The 19,912-nt window shown below is 33.9% G+C and overlaps 1 protein-coding gene across 6 annotated transcripts in view; it reads right to left on the bottom strand.

The window, feature by feature from the left end:
- The window catches only part of LOC121427845 (titin homolog), a 54,791-nt gene that overhangs the window by 16,947 nt on the left and 17,932 nt on the right, over nucleotides 1–19,912 (bottom strand). For 2 of the 6 annotated variants that reach the window (XM_041624414.1, XM_041624416.1), the window contains exons 10-14: nucleotides 16,285–16,353; nucleotides 15,495–15,718; nucleotides 14,640–14,822; nucleotides 12,789–12,833; nucleotides 4,089–4,259 (exon numbers count right to left, since the gene is read on the bottom strand). In XM_041624414.1, coding sequence (XP_041480348.1) covers nucleotides 4,089–4,259; nucleotides 12,789–12,833; nucleotides 14,640–14,822; nucleotides 15,495–15,718; nucleotides 16,285–16,353 — 692 coding nt within the window. The remainder of the gene's footprint in view (nucleotides 1–4,088; nucleotides 4,260–12,788; nucleotides 12,834–14,639; nucleotides 14,823–15,494; nucleotides 15,719–16,284; nucleotides 16,354–19,912) is intronic. The other 4 variants (XM_041624417.1, XM_041624419.1, XM_041624418.1 and 1 more) reach the window with 3 other exon arrangements.

Genomic DNA, 19,912 nt, shown 5'->3' with positions numbered 1-19,912 from the left:
TCTTGCAGAACTCCACTGGAGTGACAGCTACCCCAGATGTCATACCTACATAAGAAATCCTAGATATCCCAAGCAGAGGAAAGCTCCAGGCATGGAAATACACTTGACTTGTTACATTCCCGTCCTGATACACACTCATGGTAACCTCTGGTACCCTGTCATTTCAATAGACTCACTGTTGATACATGTACTAGTATTTAAAGGTCAAGTCCACCTCACAAAAATGTTGATTTGAATCAACAGAGAAAAATCAGACAAGCACAATGCTGAAGATTTCATCAAAATAGGATGTAAAATAAGAAAGTTATGACATTTCAAAGTTTTCGCTTATTTTTAACAAAATAGTTTTATGAACGAGCCAGTTACATCCAAATGAGAGAGTTGATGATGTCACTCAATCACTATTTCTTTTGTTTTTTATTGTTTGAATTATACAATATTTCAATTTTGACGAATTTGATGATTAGGACCTCCTTGCCTGAAGCACAAAATATCAAAATAATGGAATTCCACATGTTCAGGGAGGAATGAAACTTCATTTCACATGAAAATGATGAGAAAGTCAAAATATTTCATATTTAAAACAATAAAAACAAATGAAATAGTGAGTGAGTGACATCATTGACTCTCATTTGGATGTAACTGGCTCATTCATATAACTGTATTTTGAAATGAAGCGAAACATTAAAATGTCATAACTTCCTTATTTTACATCCGATTTTGATGAAATTTTCAGTGTTATGCTTGTTGATTTTTTCTCTTTTTATTCAAATCAAGTTTTCGTTGGGGTGGACTTGTCCTTTAAATACTTGGGTAGAGGGTACCAAAAGTAGATCACTGCTTTGCAATTCCATCCAAACATCTAATATTGTACAAACATGATTCATATTGAAATAATTAGGAGGCTTGTTAGCACGGGTGATAGAGCGAGATTTTCGGATTGCTGTTCACCAGGTTTTGATTCCCATTTGGTGTGCTAGTGCCCTTTGGCAAGTCACTTATCCTCATTACCAGGTCCCTTGGATAGGATTTTAATCCTTTGGTTCCTCTGGTTGCTTGCAAGCATTCATCAGGTAAAAAAAATCACCATCAAATGAAAATCAGCTGTGGCTAGAATAGTCAATTAACATTTTGGGGAAAAAGGAAGAAAAAAGTACATTGCACAAGAAATTATGACAAGAGAATGTATACACTGAGAAAACGTTTGAAAATAATTATTCTTCTGATTCCTGTATTAGAGTTTTTAAAAGCATTGAAATTAATATAAACCTGTACTCATATTATGTGAAATTCTAACAGTGTTCAACCATCTCACTAGAGAATGAAATGGCTCAGATCCATCCCATTTTCTAACTTTTCTAAAAAAAAAATACAGACATAAAAAGAACATCTATAGAATTTCCAATTACATGTACATAAAAAAGAGAAATGTTTATTAAATGCCTTGCTCACTGGCATAAGTGCCATGGATAGGGTTTGAATCACTGGTTTTCACGTCTAGTCAGGCTCCTTGGACCACTCGGCCACAGCACCTCCACATTTTCTAACTTGACACTGATTTGAGCCCTGCTTTATTGAGATGCACCTGTTATATTATTAATATATTTGGTGTTTCTACCTCAAATCCTGACTGAATTAATAATTTCAGTGACATTTTGCAGAAAATTTGTTAAGAGACATTTTAAAATTATATATATATATATATTTAAATTGGGTCTAATTCATACCCGACATATACGGAGTCACAATATGTACCTGTCAATTACATTTTACAATTCTACATCGAATTTGATAAAATAAACTAAAGTGAATGAAGAATAAACATTCATAAAAGATGTGATAAGTTTGGTGCAATGCAGTTTCAATAATTAAGAAACTAACATGTGTTGCAAACATTTTGCAAAATAAATGAACCCATTAGTACCTACTACATTAGAAGGCAAAAATTGTTATTCCGTGCTCACGCAAGCATAGAAAGGCAAATTAAAAAGACAGACAAGTGAAATTTCATAAGATCTTTTAAGCTCCCCCCCCCTTTATTTTTATCAATCAAACAATTCAAGCCTCTTTTATGTACAATTCCTTTTAGATATATTTATTTTCTTTTTATCATTCTACCTCTTTCCCATCTATCCTCTCTCACAACCCTGTCTCTCCCCCATCTCTTTCCTCTATCTTGTTCTCTCCATCTAACTCTGCTTCTATAATACCCTCTTCTCTTCTTAAGCCTTGAATCATCTCTACAAACATGCAGTAGTTTGATATATAGCAAAGTGCACAATAATACTACAGTGAAGTAATATCAGCAGTGGATCCAGTTCTGCTTTAATGGATAATATGAAAACTTCTTTCTCTTGCATACTCTCAAAACAGAAAAATGTTTTATTCTTAGAAAAAAAATACTGCATGCCAGAAGAATTGTACCAGACATAATAATGTCAGATATGTATCAAAACAAACTGAAAAGGAAATTAGTAAGAAAAGACAAGAGTTTTCATCTATATTAGTATACCACATACCAAGTTATCACACTCTTCATTTCTCGGATGGATAGCAAAATTGATGAAAATTTAGTTTTTTGTTTAATTTGTAAGGCTGTGGATGGCATTTAGATATCGAAGACTAGACAATATTCTTCCCCTGTTATGATATTTATGTTATTTATTCATAAGAAAGATGATTAACATTAGAAATAAAGAAAATGGTTGAAATGACACTTCCTCTCACTCCCAAGTTTACATCTATAGACCAATTTCACAACGTGAGAGGGCAGCAGACTGGTCGCCATGCTGCGGTGGGCGAATCAACTTTTATAGTACACAAGTCAATAGGGTATTTGGTACATTCGTTCGATTTTTTTTTTATTTTGGAACAATTGGGCAGATTTCTTGTAAGATTCACAATGAGCATTAATCGGAGAAGTGCCGGTCGCAGCTGTGCTGGGTTCAATTGCCACAACAATTGGAGACAGCTTCAGGATTGGAAGCAAAGTGAATGTGAAATTCACTCGCCTTGGACTCATGAAGCCTGTTTGTGTGTGAAGCCGTACTCCCTGCATAGGTTTCCAGGCCGTGATGAAGGAATGCGTCGCCAGTGGATAAAAAACATCAACAGAAAGGACTTAGATGGAAATATCAGTCCCTCTCTCTCACACACACTATCCCTCTCTCTCCCTCTCTCACACACTCTCTCACTAGCCCACCCCCTCTCTCTCTCACTACCCCCCCCCCTTTCTCACTATTCCTCTCTCCCCTCTCACTATCCCCCTCCTCTCACACATACTCTCCCCTCTCTCATCCTCTCTCACTCTCTCTCGTTCACTCTCCCGCTACTCTAACACAATTTACTAGCAACAAGATGTGAGCTCCCTGATGAAAACCAACAGCGATTCTTGGTCATCATCAACTCACTTTTACTGACAAAACTAAGGGGAAAAAGTAGCCAAAGTGCAAAAATTCATCATACCTTCATCGGTCAGATATGGCCATTGTCTTACATCGTCTACCCAGGTGTCCATGCTTTATTTTATTGTTTTATGATGAAGTTAATGACACAATATCAGAGCTTATCTGTAATCTTTCATTGAATTTGTACACAGAGCCAATCGCGGTCAGCGCACTTGCACACCGCAGCAATGGCGTCGCCGATAGAGGGCCAAATACATAAACAGGCCGTGAAATTGGTCTATATTGCAGGGCTAACATAGGTTAATAAAGTAACAAAAAATGTGCATTAGTAGCAAAAGGTCCCATGTGTGTACCATAGTAAGATCAATTGTATTGGTAGTGATTAAATCAAGTTTTCAAAAAATAAAATACACCAAAATCATGACATTTTCAAAAGTGTCACAGTTTCCTTTGCAAAGGAAAAGCAACGAAATAGCTCGGAAAGTAGATGTAATTTATTGGACTTTAGAAAATTAATATTATTATAAAATGCAAAGTGAAGAGAGAAAGTGAAAACAATTAGCATTATATTATATATCAGTGAGCTGCAGTGATTTATTTTATGTTTTTCTTTCATTTGCAAGAAGATTAGCAAATAAATAGGAGCTTGGAATTGTGAACAAATTCTTGTCACAGACTCACTGGTAACGACATTGTTTTCTTTTGGGCTGTTGTCTTTTCACTAGGTGGAGGAATGGGAGGGGCTAGGACATCGTCATAAATATCGTCTGGTGCTCCTCCAACAGGTGGCGCTATAGTATCCTCATACAATCCTTGGTCTTCTACAGTAGACTGACGACTCCTGGTAAACTTCTATTCATTGTCATTGATAAAAACATGAATTGGGTGGGCAGGGATTAAAGGTATAAATATTCATCACGTAATCTGAAAAAGCGATCAGAGCGTAAAATGTCAAATTTGAACTTATCTAAACATCATAGAAGTTTATTAATTATTGTAATAAAATGTAAATAGGATCACTGTTTAATACATCATTGCTCAGGCTAGAATAAATAAATATGATTTTTGTAGACACATATTAAGATGAATGAATTAAGCAATACAAACAAAGGGCATTCTACTTTTAATCCTCCATTGACATTGGAGAAATAAAGTGTTATGGACCATTGGGAATTAAAACATTCATTGTCCTTTTAAAATCTCAATAAAACTAGCTCTCTTTACAGCAGGTGAATTAAAAAAAGATGCACATTGATAAAGATACACTGTAAAAATTAAGACATTTCTATATATATGTGTTAATCTTATGTCTACTTCAAAATAATAACAGATCATATTGCTAAAAATGTATTGCTTTGTCATAACACTTGTAAGACAAAATAGCTCATAGAAAAAAAACAGAATTGCCAAAATAAACATGACAAACAAAAAATACACAAATATTTAATACAAATCAAAGAAAAAAAACCTGCAAGAGGATATTGCCACATTATGAATATGATATGAATTTCTAACAATAAAACACAATATATTTTGGCATTATTAGCAATTGCTGTATACTGAGATTATGATTTTCATTTATTTTTTTTTACTTGCAGGATTCATGACATAAACCATCACCAAATTTTAGACTGCAAATAAGGCCCTCATGTGTTGTTCTACCTGGAGTTTTAACAAATTTTAACATAAATTATCACTCTCTCACAATTAATGAGCAAAAATGGTAAAAAAAACAAATGGGAAACTCAATGCAAAAATATGGTTGACAAGAGCACAATAATTTGCAATAAAAAAAGGATACACCACTCAAGCCCCAAATTTGCAAATATTATGATTCAAATAAAACTTTCATGAAATGAATGAAATGGGTGTTTGCCCTGCTTGAATGGCCCTGGAATGTAATGTAGGAAATATCAGCGTGAAAACATTGTTCCCCTATCAAAATTATTTCACGTTGCAGTCCCCCCACACACAAAATGACGATGTTACCCTCGTCCTATTCACTTTTTGAATGAATAAAAATTCTTAATACCATAAATATTCATAGGGTTCCTTGATTTCCTTCCTCTTATTTTTCATGACTGGCTGATCTCAAACAAGTATGATCTTGTCACAATTTTGTTTTTATCTGGCTATTTAATATTTTGTGAATGTCAACCTGCTGAATAACAAATAAAGATTGAATTTTGCTAGCTTCAGCCTAGTATTAATTTCATCTAGTTTCAAATAAGCACTTTTCAGCCATTGGTATGCAGAGCTTTGTCTACTGCAAAACCAGCCAAAACACATAGTAGAACCAAAAACATGTCCCGAGACAAAAATTTTATTGAGCTTCACTGAAAAATTACACAAGATAAATATTTTTTAATGTATTTGTCGAAACATGTATGCTACCATGCTAAATTACAAAAAATTGCATATTCAAATTATTTATATGTAAATGAGAGGGGAAAAAAGATATCATGATAAGTTAATGATGTGTTTATAGGTGACAATGTGACATTAAATAAATATTTGTCAGCAAGTCATGTGGGCCAGATAAAAAGTAGATAAGAAATAATAATTCAAAATTTGATGTTCTTTTTCTCCCCCCCCCTCTCTCTCTCCTCTTTGTCTCAATTAATTTAGAAAGCGCCTTTTCTTTATAAGTATATTTTGTTCTGTAACTAGTAACTACGATTTTCTTTAATGTTCTATTCCAGCCTTTCTTTCAATGATCGCAATGAATGTTATTGTGAGTATGTTATCCTAAAGCTAGGGCTATTACAAATTAACATATGGGCAATTCCATGGAAAATGTTCACTTTAGAGAAAAAATGAAGTTTCAGATTTCACTCAAGCAGTCAATTTTTCTTAAAAAGTAATCTATAAAGTCTCAATTTCCAATAGAAAAATCGCAATATTGATAAAATTTTTAGTTTTTTCCATCATCAAAAAATAGAATAGTATATTGCAAAATGTAAAAAATGTGGCTATTTTTGAACAATTCATCTTTTCTGTCTCTACTAAAAGCAAACAAGGTCCCAGAGGTCTCTTTTAACTTTTGAATAGTTGATTAATGTTTAAATCAACAGAAGATAATTGTTAAATTTTATACCATTCATCAATTTTACAGAAATCTGTCTTCAGATTTGTGTGATTTCTTTACCATTATCAGTGTCATGTCCGTTACGTTTTTCACTTAAAGTTTTCACAGCTTACAGGAAATTTGTCTAAAGATACTGCAGATTCAGATTCTATGTTAGAATTAAACCCCCTACCATGTGTAGCAATCATTTTCCCTTACCATTTCTCATTTTCATAAAAATGGCGTAACGGACATGACAATTCGCGTAACGGACATGACGCCTTATATATGGCAAATGGCAGCATTTACAAAAACAAAATATTAGGCTCAGTGTCACAGACTGAGGTTAGTCTCAATTGTTTGAGGATAGCTGAATGTAATATTTCCTAGAATCTGCATGTCATTCAAGCTATTTTTAGAAGTTGGTGAATGATGAAAGTTCAGCTCTTGTTCTGGTAGATTTTTCTGAGAATTAACGGTATGTTACATAATATTAGGATAAGATGCAGCTAGATCTGGCAACATACTCAGATCACAATCTGCATCATTCGTGTTTGAACAAACATTTGATTATCTTAGGTTCTTGCACTGACAGTTTGGAGCATGATAAAACTCCAACTTGTGAATTAATGATCATTGATGATATTACTTCAAAGTATCTGACTTACACCAACCTCTACATGTACTTCTTCAGTGATGGCATGGGATCACATTTAAAAGCAAGTTTGTATTCGGATATCTGTGTTTCATGATGTACATGTAGCTCTATGAATCCATGAATCTACAGTGGCACTTCTTTGCAGTATCACAAAGCAAAGGGGCCGTGGAAAGAATGTGGCGCGATCAATAAATTATGTCATAGTATTTTGGTCAGCCATAATAACGATTTGAATGATGTATCTTCAATTGTACACAAGCAGCGCGGACAATACAACGAAATTACATGTAGATACAGCCACGTTTGTCAGCAAGCAAGATTGTAAGATTTAGAACATCCAAGATTTGATGAAAGGATGATTATACTCAGGATGATAGTTATTTTGAATGAAAAAAAATCTCAGAAGCTATTTACAAGCATTCCGATTACCTTTCAACTCATACATAATCGATAATGGAAGACCGCTTTCCAGGTACTGCTATTAAATTTTAATACCATTTTTTGTAATCTTAAAACTGACATTAATACTAGTACATATTCTTTATCATACAATACATTCCATAATATGTTCTTCTTGGATTTATACAGGTCTGGTAAATTTTGTTTTCTTCTCACAAAAAATGAGATTTGGTCTTCTCAGTGTGTCGTAGTGGTACGATAAACGTTGTATTCAATATAAAATTATCACTTAGGCTATAGCTATTAATTTAATGATACCTGCTAATAATATCTACATATTTTTCATTAGAGTGTCAGTAAAGGTACTTTGCTGTTACATAATTACATTCATTATTGATATTTCTTCCATTTTCAAACTAAGAAGTGCTGATGAAGTTCACTTCGTAAGGGTGTCATGTCCGTTACGCTAGTATATTATCAAATATTAGGGCATGAATAAAAAATAATCTTTTCTATCAACTTTTTTTCCTTTAATTAGGTGTGGCGGATGGTAGTAACTGGAAAATACTCATTAACTGTTGTTAACCGGTGTAAAATAAATTTTTCTAAATATTTTTTTGTTTTATAAATATTGTACAAAAAGACCCCCTCTCAAATTGCAAAATAATAGGAGATATTACAGATTACCAGTTATGATATGTGTCTCTAACCTCTAGCCTTAACATGTAAACAATTAGACTTGTACCATATCTTGTAATAAAATAATTATATTCGCTTACAAAAAGTGGACAAAACTGTCATGTCCGTTACGCTTCGTGTGTCATGTCCGTTACGCTACATTTTGAGCTAGGAATACAGAATGCACTGCAAAACTGTTGTTAAACACTATTTTATGGATAGAGCATGGTCTTAAGGTTAAATTAACACCAATGTCAGGTGCATGCGATCTAAGAATTCACAGGAATTTTGATAAGCAATAGAAGGTAAAAATGCTTCGTCCATTTCGTGTCATGTCCGTTACGCTCACAAAGAGTGCAATTTCTCCGCAACTGTTCAATGAAACGTTTTGAAATTTTATGTGTATGTAACTGATACTTAAATGTGTCTGATAAGCTTAGTAACAATTATCAAAAGACTGCTAATTCTACTGTATAAACATTTGAATTACAAAAATTTGTCTGAACGTCATGTCCGTTACGCTGGAATTGACCATTTGCTAAATATCATACACATTCCAATGACCAGTAAATCTGAAAATGCAAGTTAAATAATTTAGCCTTTACTGCAAGTAGGTAAGTTCAAAGGTTATTCACCCAAATAATAAACACAAGATATATCAATTATACACACCTACTTCAACGCACACTCAAAAACACACACAATTTAAACACGCACCCACTCACGTGCAGACTGATATATGATTTTTTGTTTAATGAGTGCAATTTGAAATGAGATTGCCATACATATAGGGCTATACATGTATGTTTTGCATTTTGCACATGAAATTAAAAACTCTAAGTATCACAAAGCACAACCTTCTCATTCCCTTATCTCCCCCTCTCTCATTAGCCGAAATATCATCAATTATTCTTCTCAATGTGATGCATCATCATAATCCCTATAGAAAAAAAAAACATCAGCAGGAAGAAACAACAACAAGTGGAATGCCTCTGGCCATCTCACCTGCATCACGCGGTTCAATATAGCAGCAGTGCTGACTTTGAATACTACTCTAACTCGCACAAGATGTTCAGTGATACATGGTTACTCTTATGTCCACTTTTTATGAACTAGACCAATAAACTGACAGAGATATGATGGTTATTCAACAAAAAAACCCCACATGGCTAAAGTTCATTGACCTTACATGACGTTTGACCTTGATCATGTGACCTGAAACTCGCACAGGATGTTCAGTGATACCTGATTACTCTTATGTATAAGTTTCATGAATCAGATCCATAAACTTTTAAAGTTATGATGGTAATTCAACAGATACACCCAATTCGACCAAAGTTCATTGACCTTTGACCTTGGTCATGTGACCTGAAACGCGCACAGGATGTTCAGAGATACTTGATTACTCTAATGTCCAAGTTTAATGTACTAGACCAATAAACTTTCAAAGAAATGATGGTAATTCAACAGATACCCCCATTTCGGCCAAAGTTCATTGACCCTAAATGACCTTTGACCTTAATCATGAGACCTGAAACTTGCACAAAATGTTCAGTGATGCTTGATTACTATTATGTCCAAGTTTCATGAATCAGATCCATAAACTTTCAAAGTAATGATGAGAATTCAACAGATATCCCCAATTCGGTCAAAGTTCATTGACCCTAAATGACCTTTGACCTTGGTCATGTGACGTGAAACTCGTGCAGGATGTTCAGTGATACTTGATTAACCTTATGTCCAAGTTTCATGAACTAGGTCCATATATTTTCTAAGTTATGATGACATTTCAAAAACTTAACCTCAGGTTAAGATTTCGATGTTGATCCCTCCAACATGGTCTAAGTTCATTGACCCTAAATGACCTTCATGTGACATGAAACTCTAATAGGATGTTCAGTAATACTTGATTAACCGTATGGCCAAGTTTTATTAACTAGGTCCATATACTTTCTAAGTTATGATGTCATTTCAAAAACTTAACCTCAGGTTAAGATTTGATGTTGACGCCGCCGCCGTCGGAAAAGCGGCGCCTATAGTCTCACTCTGCTTCGCAGGTGAGACAAAAACCAACAATACAAAAATACAAAGAAATGTAAATAATAACAAACAATGATTCATCTCAGCTACTGGGATCTTCTAAGCAATGCATTCTACTATTTCACCTGCACTTCTTTATTACCTATGGCATACCATTGCTTAATAAGGAGTTGGTTGTGACCGTTAATGTATATTGTATCATTGGGAAACCTGAACACATGACTTGATAGATGGCAGGCAAGTTCCAGACACACAGACCAACAGGTGACGGCTACCAACCAACAGGTGACGGCTACCAGTGCCTTGCTAACAGCTAGTGTCTTTGTGTCAATTATGCAATAAATATGTACCATGTGTAACCATTCACCCTAAAACCCACATTAATTTGCCATGGATGGTTCTTGATAGGGAGCTAGAATACATATTTGGGTATAAATAACTAAAAACAATGAACCAACAACAATCCTCTGTCTTCTGACATATATGAAATGTTTGCCATTAAATCAAAGCCGATACAAGCATTTTTATTAGATCACATCACCATATGCATGCCTCACGATTCAGTAAGCATGAAATTCCAAACAGTGGTTTCCATTATTTTGTGTATATCTCCTGGATGTTTTCTTTTTCAAATGAAATCAATACATTATACAAGTTATATCTAAAGTTCCAGAAGTTACACCCAACTTAAACGTATGGATCTACTTCCTTTTCATTTTAGATTAAAATCTCAAAATAATGTTGGAAAATTGTGGGGATTAGGGTGGAAGGTTTAACTTTGTATTGTATGCAAATGTCATGATTATACAATACTTTAAAAAAGAAGTTTTAATAAGCTTGCTGCAATGGTGCTTTGAATGATAACCAGCTTTTCCCAGCAAAGGCAGACAGCTCTAGAATACCCTTTTGAACAACAAGACTCACAAGCTTATCTTTAAAAAAATTCTTTCGCTTTCCTGCAGCATCGGAAGGTGGAGATCTTACAATGCTGTTTTCATAGTTTTCTTCCGGTCCTGGAGACAAATCTGTATCATCGTATAATGGCTCAATGGTAGACGCCGTCGACAGCTGACTAATGGTTGAAAATCTTCTCTGTATTTGTTTGTTTTATTCGTAACAAAATAATCACAATCAATCATATCAAGTCACAATGAATTAAAACTTAGATATGTAGGTATGAAAAAGAGAAAGGTTAAAATGTCAAATCAGAATGATTTCGGGGGAAGTTTACCATTGGAAGGCAAAGTTACCATTTTAGTAATTTTTGTGCAATAATAAGGTACTGTACTTACATAATGCACCCTATTCTTAATTGTCATATTAACCCCTTCTTCCCCGCCCTCCCCCCCCCCCCCCTCTCTCTCTCTCTCCCTCTTTCAATGTGCCTTGAACACTCTGTAAAGTGGATTTATCAGATGATAAACCATAATGTATAATTATAAGATCATTGTTATCACTAATGGATGAATGACAATATAAGAAAGGATGAAGTAGAAAGTAGAAAAATTGGGTTTCCGCCGAATGTTAGATCTAACGTTACTGCTAATACGTTGGCTGTATATAGGTACGAGCCAACAACTCTTCAGTCTATGTATGGGTGAGTGGAGCCAACACAGTTCAGCAGAACAACCAAAATACAGAGACTGAAGCTTTTGTTTCTAATCACAGATAAGCAACACTCAAACATGTACATTTTTGCAACAAATTGAGTTGTTGTTTTGTTTCTGCAGCATACCTGATAGAAAAAATATAATTTATAGATAGAAAAAATCATTTGAAGACAGTTATTACCAATAACATCTAATGATGCTAATATGTCAAATGTGCATTTATATAAAGCATTCAAATTCTAGCTGTAATAATTTCAAAATACAATTACATATGGGATAGACTTTCATAATTTACAGTATACATTGTACATACACATGCGATGGAGACATGGATACATTCATTTGTTAAAAGCGATCAAGATTAGTTACATGATTTGAAGCAAACACACTGATTTAATAAGTTCTCCACTAGGAAAAAATGCTTTACATACTGAATTGAAAATATATCAAAAGTAGGGTCTTCACATAAACGATTTCGGGCCGAACAGTATATAGTCTGACTGCTAAACAATTGCTAGATTTGGCAACAATGATATTTTGTTTCAGAGCTACCTGAATATTGGCACCAAATAAAGTAAACGCCTTCAAAAATAATGTATCCAAAAGCTAATCAAATAATCAATCAATAGAGAAAGGATATGGTAAAAAGTTAAGTACTAAAAGGCTTTTATCTTTTTAGCCAACCTAAGGATTTATTAGCTAATAATCTTTAAAAAATTGCAATTCCTTCAGGCTGTAAGCCTTTTAGCCATACAGAAAATAATTATGTTGTAGTAAATTCAGTGAATCTCTCACCTTTTCCTAATATGTCATATTTTCCCTTCATAAAACAAACTTATTAAGAACTGATAAAACAAGATAATATAAAATGATAATTATAAGTGTCTATATCCATGCAGGGTTACATTGTATAACGCATGCAAACAAACCTTATTCAGTTGATTTTGTAATTGTACTCTTCTTCCTCTTTTGATCTAAATATTGCAATGCCATTTGAAAACGGGGACAGGTAAATGGAGAGGGGGTTGGAGTGAGTAACAAAGGAAACGAAATCATAAACAATCTTGGAGTATAAACCATTTGTGATTGGAAAACAACCAGAGTATTCCTAAATACCGTATAACAAAATCAATATAACATTTTTTATTATTTTATTATAGTTTTGGGACTCGATGTCCCAAAACTACTCGATGTCCCAAAATGCAATACTGAATACTATAAATGCTCATTCATTATTTCCTCAATATCAATGTTCAATTCCTTGCCCCTTCATTTAAAAACCCTATCCACACTCTCTAGTTTTAAAAAAGAACTGAAATCATATATAATGTCCAGAAAATGTTAAAATGTCAATGATTCTTGTACCACAAATATTTTAGTGATTTAATTTGTCATGCCTTTCTGTCTTCTAATAATTATGTATGATTTATATGTTTTTAACTTGTTTTACATTGTATGTTTTACCACTTTATATACATGTACTGTTTTTATGCTTTTAGGGCCCCTTTTGATACCAGCTTTTGCTGAAAGGGCACCCTATTGAAATATTGTTTAATAAATAAAATAAATAAATATCTTTCGTATAGAAATAAACATGCTTGATTCCACCAGCCTATGATGACATATAAATGTTATCATCTACATCGATACTAACAATGGCCCCTAAAACAGTGACAATTCTAACAAATATAATATGAAGTCTCAGAAAACAAAACAGAAAAAACAAATTCCCATAATATTAGTATCCACCAGGGGGTTCATCAAGAAAAAAAAATCATCTACTTGCAGGCGCGGATCCAGAGTTGAAATTTTACAGAGTGCTACAGGATCCAGGATTTTTAAAAAGCGGTGGCACATCTTACCCATTGGAAATTTTATAAGCATAAAAAAAGGTTGTTACCTGAAATTGAGGTAAGTAATTCATCCCCCCAAAAAGTAACAAGCCCCCCCCAAAAAAGTTTTCACCTACTGTACATTAAAGGTCCATTGATCTCTCTCTTGTTTATATATTTTTATATAAAGGGGGGAGGAGGCTAGCGCACCTTCAGCCCCCCCCCCCCTGGATCCGCACCTGGTTTGTCCCACCATCATTGAAAATAAATATATTATAAACCCCCAACATTCTTTGAATCACTTTAAAATTGTAAAAAGCACAGAGCAATAGGTCTTGATGCTGCATCATTAGGCAAAGCAATTGATCGCAGGGAAATTTTATTCAATGATCATACACAACAATCAAAGCTTATCAAATCAGCAAAATAATCGATCAATAAGCTTGATGTTAGTGCATCCAGGTTCACAGAACCAACTGCTCTGCGTCTTTACTTTTAAATATTAAGGTAAGTCGGATTGAGGATATTGAACATAAAACCATAATTAGTATTCAACAAAAAGCAAAATATATAGTGCAAAATTACACACAACAATCAAACACGTTGAAACTGAATCCCATGATATGCAATGAACTACATTGCACTAAAATGCAGGCTACATGACATCAATAGTTCATTTTCCCTGTACTAATACGAGGAAGTCTACCATAAAATCAGCTTAGATTTCAATAGAATCAGGTGAACTAAGGTAAAGAGTAATTCATGGATTATTTTGTCAGCGATTTGTAATAAAATATCTGTAAAACGTTTAGCATGACATCATTCTGCTGTGTCAAGCACCATGTAAATGCAGAATATTATTAGAAGTCCTGTCTATCTATTGAAGCCAACATGATTACGGTGGACTCCCCCTTTGAAACCAATCAAGAGATTAACAGATGAACCTACCTGTGCGTTATCCGTCTGATCAGCAGCCGTCTCAAATGAAGCAAGTAGCTTAGCCACCATGCCACTCTCCTCCGCTGCATTAGAGCTTGCCGGTCTTCCTCCGGTGCTAGTCTTGGTAGTAGCACTCATGGAGGCTGATACAAGCTTCTTCAGCAGGTGTCCAGCATCTAACATGTTGAGTGCCTGGAAATAAATGAGAATAGCATACATCAGCGTAATCCATAAAGTAACACTTATTGAAGTAAAAACATCATTGAATATCAAATCCTCTTTGAATAATTATCTTGAAGTGCATATATAAAAACAAATCTTCTTACAGCTATATGTCATAATAATTATGATGAAATTATTGTACTCAGATATATTTGTATGATTATTTTGTTTTGAGTTTATCAAGGTGTTAGGAATTATTGCTAATTATACTGTCATGGCTGTGACAATAAGCACTGCTGTTAGTGATATATAAATGTCTTAATGTCAAGTATACAAAAGTGAAGTAAGTAGGCATACTGTAGATGTACATAAAATAACTGATTAAGTAAAGTAAGTAAATAATCTTATGTAAAAAGTAACAGAGAAAATAAGTATTAACTAAATACGTAGGTAAGAAGAAAGTAAATGTAAATAAGTGGGTGGTAAGTAATTAATTACGTAAGCAAGTAATAAGAAGGAAAGTAAGAAAGCAAATAGAGACAAGTCACTAGTAAGCGAGTATGTAGATATAAGTAAGCAAGTGCGTGAGTAGTAAGTACATGTACATTGTAAGTAAATAAGAATGTAAGAAGTCGGTAAGTAAGCAATAAAGTAGGTTAAAAAGTAAGTTGATAAGTAACAAATCAAGCAATTTTCACTTACTTCAATAAACAAGTAGACCTCTCCATCTTTGCTGAGTTTGAATGCTCCTTTCATCTTGACTTCCTTCTTATCAGCTGCAGTGACATCAATACCTCTGATATTAAAGCTAAAACTCTTAGGTTCCTCTCTGGCCACAGAGCATGAGAATACCATATCATGAAGAGAGATCCATCTCCGTCTGATCTTCGCTTCTCCAAACTTGGCCCCAAAAATGTTTACATAACCTTGAGCGACAGGGAAAATAATCCAAAATATAAAATTATGATAGAAAAGATTTTTACCTAAATGAGGTTATGTTAAAATATAATGAATTCAGTTACACATAATGAGCATCACCTCTCTAAACTTGGCTACAAAATTGTTTCTTTGTGGAATAAGATAAATGAGGAATGGTATGTGTGATACATGTAAAATAAGATTTATTCATTTACAAATATCCTAGAGCATGACTCTTCTCTGAATGATAATGAGTTGACTTTGTTATTACTGGGAACGTTTTCCTGACATCATAATCAAGGGTGGAAAGACACATTTCAAGAAAATTATATTTTATTTTATCAATTCAGACATCTGCAAAAATATTTTGGCATCCTTAATTGTTCCCTATTTGTTTTATCCATGTATGCAGTAAAAAGCAACATGAAAGAAGGTTTTAGCCTTGAAAAATATGTTCAAATTTTTTGTCCAAGAGATAATTGTCAAAATATTTATCATTACTTTATGATTACTCAAAGTTGAGTGGCACTTATAGTGTAAAGGAGAATTAATGATGATAGCTATAATAGCCTACCTGATAATACATCTCCTTCCATGGTGAGTTGTGGAGTTCCATCTTTCTTTTCTCGATGAAACAATTTACCTGGAAGATGCAGGTGAGTGTATGAAAATCAAATGTTAACAATATCTAAGTAGAATAAACGTTTATTAGTAAAGCAAAATGTGTACACTCAAGTTTCACTATCTAGTCAATTACATTGTGTCATGTAAACTTGATCATATTTTGAATTGTTTCATGCCTTATTTACAGGGGTGTCCACCTAAAGTAATAACCTTTATATTATGGCTCTAATACCCTTTATATAAATTCATAAATCCAGCTCAGATGATGCTGCCTATTCAGAGGTCAAGGACCAGACAATAGAATAATATATAAATATACCGGGTTTGGGACAGTATAGTGGAAATATTTCATAATAATATAATAATAATATTCCGCATTTATATAGCGCTTTATACATCGGAACGACGTCTCTAAGCGCTTTACAGACATATTATTACCCCGGTCATCTGATCCTTGCATGCCCGCATACAATGTATGCACCTTCTCCACTCCCTGGGGAGTTTTATCTGAGGTTGGTCCAGAGGCTATTACCAAAATTGAATCGTGAAGAAATGAGTGAATGTACCAGTTTCTCTGTTGCTGAGCATGCAAGTGAGATATTTTTTTGGTATAAAACCAGTATTGCGCAACTGATAACAAACTGATTTGCAAGTGCATGTAATCTGGTTGGACATGGAGATGTGAAAATCAAAAATAACTTCAAGATTGTGACATGATTTTGACCTTCATTGATTATAACTTGACATCATACTAACAAACACCTGTTTTAAGGTTCTATTCCATCCCAAGTTAGGGATTATAGTCCAGACAAACATTTTCATTTGGTTTGATGAGTATTGAGAGGGTTTTGGGGTAAATGGTGAGTGCACAATTCTTTGAGTGACCTTTCTACTGACCACTGGTCAATGTTTGACCAGTGATCAATGCTTTAAGAGCAAGCTTATGACAAATGAAAACAAATATTCAATCAGTGAAGCTTACAAAACCAAATGGTTTAATAAGTTTTGATCAGATGATTTGCTTCATTTCTTTTACCCCTATAGGACATACAGCTTTATCATGATGTCCTGTTCATTGGATTTCTACTGACCTGCATACAATGTATAACACTGACTTGACAATGAAGTGGTATATTAAACACCTGTCATATAACAAATGAGCATCCAAGCACTGCCCACTGTGACTCAGATGTTTTTATTTTCCATGTTATCATTTTTATAGTATACTTTTGTATATTAACTGTGACTGGAATATTTTGAAATTGAAGTTTTGTTCTTTTCACCATTATTATTTCTATTTTCTTTGTCATAACCAAGAAAACATAAAGACCAAATACAAGCAATATGATAAGAAGAATCTAAAGGATTTATGGAAAGTCAAAAGTGTAACTAAGTAACCCCCTTCATTTCTAATAAATGTGAAATTATATAAACAACATGGGTATTCAAGGCTGTAAATAGCATGATTTGAGAAGATAAAGTAAAACAGACAATCAAATAATTGAAAATTTCATCCAAAATATAACAAATTCTGACATTTTAAAACTTTGCATTATTTCGGTAAAGCGTTTCTACGCAAGCTGATGATGCCAAATCCCCACTTATTCTCTTTTGCTTTATTATATGAAAATTTATGTACCCTATTAAAGTTTTTTCACCAAAAAGGAAAAATATTTGATTAACATGACATATACCATAACTATGATTTCAGGTCATTAGAAAAGGGAAAGTGATCATGACAGGTTACAAAACTGAGATCACAAATGAAAAAAAAAGTTATTTGTTATCAGATTAAAATCAATTCAATTCAATTTATTTCATTTTCAATAAAAACAATTATAATGCAAGGTATGAGAAAAAATGAAAATGAAATGGGGAACTGCATAAATAAAGCCAAAATTCACTGACAGGCATTTGTGATTTGATTTGATTATTCATGTATTCCTTTTAAAATATTCTTTTCATCACATCCAAGCTGAAGAGTAATAAATAGAGCCTTCATAATTACTGGTATTTGACAGTAGTCTAAACAATAGTCAAATGTGCCAAAGGCAGACAATAAAACAGATTTCCAAACTTTATCCCTGATGTACTATTCTACATGTAGTCACCTGGTCTATACAATGCCTTTTTTTCTTAGAATTTGAATACTCTACTGGTAAAGCTTAGGCAACATCTACATTTGAGAATGATAGTGCTCATCCTAATGAAAAATCACAAAGGTCATTTGAGAAAAGTTGATCATGAGCTAACCATGAACTGGCTTATTGAAATTAGGGAGTGTTTCATATATTATATATATGATGGTGGGCCCCAAGTCTGCACATCTAACAATTTGAGTTAAGATTTAACATGAATTTCTTCTTATTTCACAAAATATTTTAGTTATTAATAATCACTATATTGTTAAAAGTGTACCAATTTCTCACTGAAAAATGAAAGAAAATAGCGGATTTTCTTGAAGAAACCTCGGGCAGTCATTTTCAGATTGAAAAACAAGTGGAATGCCTCTGGCCGTCTAACCTGCATCACGCGGTTCAATATAGCAGCAGTGCTGACTTGAATACTACTCTAACTCGCACAAGATGTTCAGTGATACATGGTTACTCTTATGTCCACTTTTTATGAACTAGACCAATAAACTTACAGATATATGACGGTTATTCAACAAAAAAACCCAACATGGCCAAAGTTCATTGACCTTACATGACCTTTGACCTTGATCATGTGACCTGAAACTGGAACAGGATGTTCAGTGATACTTGATTACTCTTATGTACAAGTTTCATGAATCAGATCCATAAACTTTCAAAGTTATGATGGTAGTTCAACAGATACACCCAATTCGGCCAAAGTTCATTGACCTTTGACCTTGGACATGTGACCTGAAACGCGCACAGGATGTTCAGTGATACTTGATTACTCTAATGTCCAAGTTTAATGAACTAGACCAATAAACTTTCAAAGTTATGATGGGAATTCAACAGATATCCCCAATTCGGCCAAAGTTCATTGACCCTAAATGACCTTTGACCTTGGTCATGTGACGTGAAACTCATGCAGGATGTTCAGTGATACTTAATTAACCTTATGTCCAAGTTTCATGAACTAGGTCCACATATTTTCTAAGTTATGATGACATTTCAAAAACTTAACCTCAGGTTAAGATTTCGATGTTGATTCCTCCAACATGGTCTAAGTTCATTGACCCTAAATGACCTTTGACCTTGGTCATGTGACATGAAACTCTAAAAGGATGTTCAGTAATACTTGATTAACCTTATGGCCAAGTTTTATTAACTAGGTCCATATACTTTAGAAGTTATGATGTCATTTCAAAAACTTAACCTCAGGTTAAGATTTGATGTTGACGCCGCCGCCGCCGCCGTCGGAAAAGCGGCGCCTATAGTCTCACTTTGCCTCGCAGGTGAGACAAAAAAATGGTACCCCATGTCTGCTGACCCATTCACTTTGCACACGATTCAGGGATTTTGATGACAAAGGCTGCATTTTGAGGCCATCACATGAAATGCCCTGAATTCATTATTTTTCCACCATTTTGAGTCGGATTTTTGAAT

Source organism: Lytechinus variegatus, chromosome 14 (assembly GCF_018143015.1).
Source record: "Lytechinus variegatus isolate NC3 chromosome 14, Lvar_3.0, whole genome shotgun sequence".
NCBI classification, from domain to species: Eukaryota; Metazoa; Echinodermata; class Echinoidea; order Temnopleuroida; family Toxopneustidae; genus Lytechinus; species Lytechinus variegatus.
Note: the sequence above shows the minus strand (reverse complement) of the source record. Positions and strands in the feature narration are given on the sequence as shown.